Here is a 7,500-nt window from a genome sequence, read left to right as displayed (position 1 = left end):
AGAAGTTTACCCAACCATGATGACTTCTGCTTCTGAGAAACCCGGAAATGTGAAAAGGGTCAATGGAGCAACATTTGCATTGAGTGTGTGTTTGTACCTTCAACAAACGCCTGCACCGCTCGATCCACGCAGTTCTCGAAGTGCTGCAGCACCAGAGCGATCTCATTATTGCTCTTATTGGGAACCACAGCTCGCACAGCGTTTATCTGACAAGAGCAAAAACAGTGAGAGTGAAAAACACGGACACAAAGCATCATAACAGCCAACAAATCTCACATTGCATTTTCAGGCAGGCAGGGGCCGTTCACTCAGAACCATTAGCGTCTCTCGTTCTGTGTAAACGGTCCCCAAGACAAACACAAGAAGCCATTAGTACCTTTTCTTTCATCTTCTCAAAAGTTCCTCCTTGAGACATCACCATTTTTGAGTGCGTGTCGAACACCACTCCTGACACATCTGGAGGAAGAAGAGGGGAGGAAACATTCTTAGAGATGTCCACGTGTTCAGTTGAAATCGCAGCTTGACTTCATCAGCGGAGAGAGTCTTGGCAGAGGATCTCGGTTAAAGCTTTTCCACAAAAATATGTAGGTCAAGAGTAGAGCCAGGGAGGGACGTCCCGAATCTCGATTAGGGTTTTCTGCCCCTGAGCCGAACCAAGTATCTGCTGAAATCAACTTCCAATCCCATTCTTGTATTTTTGCTAAGTTCACACTCAAGTACATTAAGGCCCGATATACTCACAGCAAAGTTCTTTTTCGTTCTACTTTTAGGGGTAAAACGAAGTTTGAAATACATGAGCAGCATTACACTGCTGAGAGTGACGGCTAGATGAATATGAATATGTAAATATGTGCTGCACACTTTCCTCTCAATAAAATACACACAACAAAACTGAGAAAACCGCAAAGATAAAAAAAAAAAAAAGCATTAAAAAAAGCATCTGATAAAAGCAACATGGTCTTGTTTGCATGAGCTCTACGGCACTCCAGTGAAGTCACGGTTATTTCTATATCACTTTATGGACTAGATCAGAGGGTCTCAACCTTTTGGAACTAAAGCCTCCCCAATCATGTGGCAGAAAGAGCAAGAGATTCACGAGCGCACGGCACAACGTTTGAGCGCGCACACATAATATCTGAGCGAGAGCCATGAGACCACTGTATATTTGCGAGCGCGTGTCCAGTTTTGTGCGCGAGTGTAAAATCCTCCTACGAGTGGAGAGATTCATTACATGGATGCTCTCTCGCGTTACAATAATGCGCTCTCGACATCTGTCATTAAAATTACACCATTGAAACAGCCTCAAATAAACTATAAAAATAAGAAAGTCTTGTCTGAAAGCTGCAATCATTTTTCATTATTATTATTATTGGTTAAAATTTATGGAGAATATCTGGTGTTTTCCTCGACGCCTAGGTCTCTGACCCAAATAATTTAACAAAAATCCTCAACTGAAGTAACGGCCGAATTGTTGTTTCAGTCCTTCAACATGTTGAGCGACAGTGTTGATCAGAGGAGAGATATTTATCCATCTCTTGCACATGACAGCGAAGTTGGGAAACATGCAACATTTTTATTAATCAGCCGATCACGCCAAAGATCCAACGAATGCACTAACTCCCTTGCATTAATGTGTTCAACACACCAACCCTAACCCTATTAAACATCGTATACATTTTGAAATATTGCTGATCACTTACAAAAGCACTAAATGGTTTAGCTCCGCAGTGCTTGAGCGAGCTCTTAACGCATTATAGTCCTTCACGTCTATTGCGATCTCAAAATTCTGGCCAGTTGATAATACCTAGAATATCAAAATCAACTACAGGCGGTAGATCCTTCTCCTATTTAGCACCAAAACTCTGGAACTTTTTTAAACTCACACACTCACTCTTCCAGCCAATCTCCAAGATAACCAAACTGATAAACGACTGCAGTTTTACTAGTACAGTAACTATTACAAGTTAAAGGGTAACTAAACCCTATAACAACTTTTTTAAGTTAATGATCTGTAAGACTGGGGCTTTATTAGTGCTGGTCATTGATTCGAGTACATTTTTTGACATTTGGGTATAAAGTGTTTTAATTCTACAATATATGGTGTAAAAACGTCTCTGAGTGCTGCCCTCTTCAGGTTGAATGGTGGCTACTGCAGTTGAATTTTCCTATTGGAAGTTGTGGTGCCACGTGACGCAAGTAGGCACCAGCTCACCGCGCCCTTGGCAGAGGCTCAGCCCCGGGTATAAAAACATCTTGTTCCGTCAAAACCACTGTAGCGGGTCAGGAGTTGGAATTGCGAGTATTGAAAACGACCAGGATAGCGTATATTAGCATCTAGTTAGCATAGCATTTATATAGTTATTTAGATTATTTCGTGTAGCCTAGGTAGTGAATTAGCATAGTTGTTAGTGTAGTATTGTTAGAAGCATAGTTAGTTAGTAGCATAGTCTTGCATCAGTTAGAATAGTTGTGATTGGCAAAGGACAAAAAAGCAGGAAAATATACAGCGCACCTACCATGACCATGTCTACTTTTTTTTATGTGTCCACTTTCAATCGAAACAAAACATTGAGCTTTTGTAAAATAAAGAAAATAAACAGTATGCTTTCTGCCTCTCAGTGAACTTTTTTTCTGGAACACGTCTCTAAACAAAACTCAGCAAATACTAGTCTCACAGGCATAAGCAATATATCTTTATAAACATTTAAGTCTCTGCTATTAAATGATCTAATTCCTACAATAAGACCTACAATTTACACAAAAAATCTTTAAAGCTGTAGTGTGTGGATTTCCCTTTAAGCAATATTTCTCAAGCCCTTGAACAGTGAAACTGATAAGACATACAGCTGGTTAGAAATCCCAGCCATAAAGCAGCCGGACTGCAGTGACGTGTGTTTTAATCGGGTCAAAGGCTGTTCAAAAGATGCTGCTGCTTACAGTTTACAGTGTGTTTTGCTCCGTTTAGCCCTGCCACACACACACACACACACACACACTCGATCAGAGTTCAGACCAGGAATTTGCAAAGTCATTGAAACGCAAAGTTTTCATTTGCCAAACAAAACTGGAGACTGCAGACAGAGCATCTAAACTGCACAGAAAGAAGTAAAGAAATGTTTCATCGAGTGCAAACGTAGTCTAGTCTTTGACGTGATTTGTATTTCTACCAAAGACTCCAAAGATCCTCATCTGAACGGCATCCAGCAGTCCCAGAGCGTTCAAGCCCGACAGAAAGAGTGAATCAGCGGGTCACATGACCACCGTCTCCCGCATCTACATCTGCTCAAACTCTGAATGCAGGCAACAAAACCTCTCGGAACCAAGATAAAAGCCATAAACAAAAGGCACAGATGATGTTATCAGTGCTTTAATGTTCTCAGGTCTCTAATAACAGAAAGTCAAATGTAAGATAAAACTAATAAAAGCACTGGGACAGAAACATGTTTCAGATCATCGGCGAGCAGGACGACGGCTCTTCATTGGTCACTGCCATGATAGAGAAATCTAGATCTACATAGATACTTCACATTTACTTAAACATAAAAATATAAAAATGTGAAAAACTATAGAAAAAGTGCAATGTTCCTACAAAAAGTTAAGACACACAAAGCGAGTTCTAACCGTAATAATCACCGGGCCGAACGGCTCCACTTGAGCCTGGTTCGGCACAATTACAAACCATTGTTGGCCCAGAATCCTCAGCAGGGTTTAGCAACTAGGGGATGGGGGGAAATATTTTCTTAGATGCATCGCGATGTGGACGTGGACGATTCTTAATCAAATCACTAATGTCAAAAATCGATATTCTAAATGTTAACTGATAACGTAATGTTGACGAAAGGCAAACGGCGCCTGGACAGTCTGTGGCGTGCAGAAGTGCATCACAGACACGCATGACGGATGAGCGAGGGATCCGACCGCCACCCTCGGCATTATTAGCGTAACTCTGGCTTCTATGGACGTTGTCCAATTGATAAGAACTGCTACTTCTGTTACATACGAGAAACATCAAACGGCAAACGAAACAAAAGTGAAACGAAACAGCGCTACGCGTTTGAGCTGTGGCGCGCAGACCGTTTAGCACAGCGCGAGCTCAGCACAGGTTTACTCGTGGGCCGATCTCAATCACACAACACTTATTACACCGCGCTGGGAGATCCAGTGAGAAAGAGGTTTAATTCACCGCAGAATTAATAACATCGCAGCAAGATCTAATTGGAAGCATTCAAATTTGGCGCAGAATTATGCTATAAACCACACGTCAGATCAAGCAGCGCTAACGTGGAAACCAGGACAACCTTAAGGCCGCGTGTCCACCAAAGCGTTTTTAGCCAGCTGAAACGCCTAGCTGTGGGCGCTTGAGCGTTTTGGCAGCACAGCGTTTTGTTTGTTTTTTCAGTTGAGATGCTTTAGCTATGATACGGATCCGTGGAAGTGTTACTAGTATCTCATTTCACAGATAGTTTGTTTCTGTGTTGTTTCTATATAAAAATGTCGATACAATGTAAAGTATTTGCTCTGGCTCTTGTTTTAAATTATTTTGTTCCGTTATTATGCTTGTTGTCGTCGTCATCTGTTGATGCTGAATAAGCAGAATGTGATTCGCTGTGGTAATTGTCCCGCCTCTCCTCCACTGTGATTGGACGGCTGGGTGAAAAGTGACAGTGATGAGCGCTGCGTTTTACCCAAAGTAGAACATTCTTCAACTCTCGGTAACCGGTAAAAATAAATGTAAAAAAGACACAGAGCGCTCAGCGCTTCAGCGTGAAAAAGACGCTCAGCGCCTGGTTTCGCTCAACGCGGCGCTCCATTGAAAAAAATACGCCAGCCGCGTGAAAAAAAACGTTTTGGTGGACACAGCGCCTAAAGCTTTCACCCAACTCGGAAAAGGCAAAGCGAATTACAAACTCTATCGCAACATTTATTGCCAAATCACTATATATATTGGAAGTAAATTCATTATGAATCATTACAAATATTTTGCTTTAAAAGTACCAATTAGTCACACAGTGAGAAAAAAGAAAATCTGTATAGAAAAAGATGCATCGATAATCGTTTTATCCTCGCAGCCCTCTGAATCGTAATCGAGTCGAGTCGTGACGTGCCTAGAGATTCACAGCCCTATTAGCAACCGTTCTGAACCGTGCCGGTAAAGGCGTGTAGTGACGTCGCCGCTCAGGATTGGTCACTTGTCTGTTGCCTGGCTACCATGTCCAAGCATGTTATTTGAGTGCCGTAAACACAAATTAATAATAAAATAAAATTAATATCTGATCATCCTCCATAACACAGTTGCTATTTGCACCTCATATCATCTGTAAACTCTTGCGTTACCAAGACAACGACTGAGACATTAGTATTACACTCAGACTCACAGTGGAGAACGAAACCAGATCGGCGTGAGTGAGCGGAGAAGGGGCTCATTTGCATATTCATAGAATCGCGTATACTAAATGAGGCAAGGGTGTAGAGCAGGGATAGACAACTCCAGTCCTGGAGGGCCACTGTCCTGCAGAGTTTAGCTTCAGCCCTGATAAAAACTCACCTGCCTGTATCTATTTAGTAATCCTGAAAACACTGATTGCCTTGTTCAGGTGTGTTTAATTAGGGTTGGAGCTAAACTCTGCAGGACAGTGGCCCTCCAGGACCGGAGTTGTCTATCCCTGGTGTAGAGTTACATTCAAGCTATTTTAAGGCATGAAGACATTTTCTTCAAGGAAAAAACTTTTAAATATGTACATTTGGAGATCAAAGATGAGTTTTAAGGGATCAAATGATTGACTACAGGGGGAGTTTAAGCCCTGAGAACGGCTTGAGCCTACAGTGGAGAAGCAGATACTGAAGCTGTCACTCATGACGTTTCTGCGATAGACCCTGATTGGCTACGATGCTCGGCGATAGACCCTGATTGGCTACGATGCTCGGCGATAGACCCTGATTGGCTACGATGCTCACCGTTAAACGACAGGAGCGTTAGAAAGCAGCTTCAAAACTCAAGAAACTTTAGAAAACTAGGCTAAACTTTATATCTTCAGAACTATTGCGATAATATCTCTCTTCTGTGATGTTTCCCACAGCGGCCACATAAACTCACCTTTATAACCGCTCTTCCTCGCCATCCTCCTCTTCCTCAGTCAGCGGCAATTCTACAGGGAGAGAGAAAATCTGCAGTTAAACAAGTGACATTGTGTTTAATGTTTCCACTTCAAATCTCAGAACAGGAACGCAGAGGAACATTTAGACAGTATTTGCATTTGCTAGTTGCTCAGAAGTGAAGTGATGAAAAGAGAAACCGTGAACCGTCAGAGAACCTGCCGCCAAACCCTTAAGTAATAAAAAAACTACATTTGTACATAACTGCACATTTTTCATTTATAAAAATATTACCCAATAATTTAATCAAGTTGTTGGAGTCTAGAAAGTGAAGCCACCGGAAGGAAGAACCATTTCAAATCACTAACATTAAATTTTGCATTTATTCCAAACAACATCTTACAACAATACAGGCGAATATTACAGAATATTGGAAATAACTCTGATGACACTGATTTGAGTTCTTTTCTATATCTTTGAGTCACAGGAAGATAAACTCCACTTCTGCATCTCTAACCCCTCGCCTCCTCCTCTAACCCCTCGCCTCCTCCTCTAACCCCTCGCCTCCTCCTCTAACCCCTCGCCGCCTCCTCTAACCCCTCGCCTCCTCCTCCAACCCCTCGCCGCCGCCTCCTCCTCTAACCCCTCGCCGCCTCCTCTAACCCCTCGCCTCCTCCTCCAACCCCTCGCCGCCGCCTCCTCCTCCTCTAACCCCTCGCCTCCTCCTCTAACCCCTCGCCTCCTCCTCCAACCCCTCGCCGCCGCCGCCTCCTCTAACCCCTCGCCTCCTCCTCTAACCCCTCGCCTCCTCCTCCAACCCCTCGCCTCCTCCTCCAACCCCTCGCCTCCTCCTCCAACCCCTCGCCTCCTCCTCCAACCCCTCGCGTCCTCCTCTAACCCCTCGCCTCCTCCTCCAACCCCTCGCGTCCTCCTCTAACCCCTCGCCTCCTCCTCCAACCCCTCGCGTCCTCCTCCAACCCCTCGCGTCCTCCTCCAACCCCTCGCCGCCTCCTCCAACCCCTCGCCTCCTCCTCCAACCCCTCGCCTCCTCCTCCAACCCCTCGCCTCCTCCTCCAACCCCTCGCCTCCTCCTCCAACCCCTCGCCGCCGCCTCCTCCTCTAACCCTTCGCCTCCAACCCTAACCCCTCCAACCCTAACCCCTCGCCTCCTCCTCTAAGTAGAGCCCCTCTCTCTCTCTCTCACACACACACAGTACCTCAGTAGAGCCCCTCTCTCTCTCTCTCTCTCTCTCTCTGTACCTCAGTAGAGCCCCTCTCTCTCTCTCTCTCTCTCTCTCTCTCTCTCACACACACACACAGTACCTCAGTAGAGCCCCTCTCTCTCTCTCTCTCTCTCACACACACACACACACACAGTACCTCAGTAGAGCCCCTCTCTCTCTCTCT

General features: G+C 44.4%; 1 protein-coding gene across 4 annotated transcripts in view; it reads right to left on the bottom strand.

The window, feature by feature from the left end:
* The window catches only part of spats2 (spermatogenesis associated serine rich 2), a 33,326-nt gene that overhangs the window by 24,473 nt on the left and 1,353 nt on the right, over positions 1-7,500 (bottom strand). For 3 of the 4 annotated variants that reach the window (XM_081348734.1, XM_081348735.1, XM_081348736.1), the window contains exons 2-4: positions 6,095-6,146; positions 377-456; positions 98-206 (exon numbers count right to left, since the gene is read on the bottom strand). In XM_081348734.1, coding sequence (XP_081204860.1) covers positions 98-206; positions 377-456; positions 6,095-6,119 — 214 coding nt within the window. In that variant the 5' untranslated portion in view covers positions 6,120-6,146. Of the gene's footprint in view, positions 1-97; positions 207-376; positions 457-6,094; positions 6,147-6,387; positions 6,409-7,500 lie in introns of those variants that run through there. The other variant, XM_081348737.1, reaches the window with a different exon arrangement.

The sequence above is a fragment of the Scardinius erythrophthalmus genome (assembly GCF_964197995.2).
Source record: "Scardinius erythrophthalmus genome assembly, chromosome: 20".
NCBI lineage: Eukaryota > Metazoa > Chordata > Actinopteri > Cypriniformes > Leuciscidae > Scardinius > Scardinius erythrophthalmus.
Note: the sequence above shows the minus strand (reverse complement) of the source record. Positions and strands in the feature narration are given on the sequence as shown.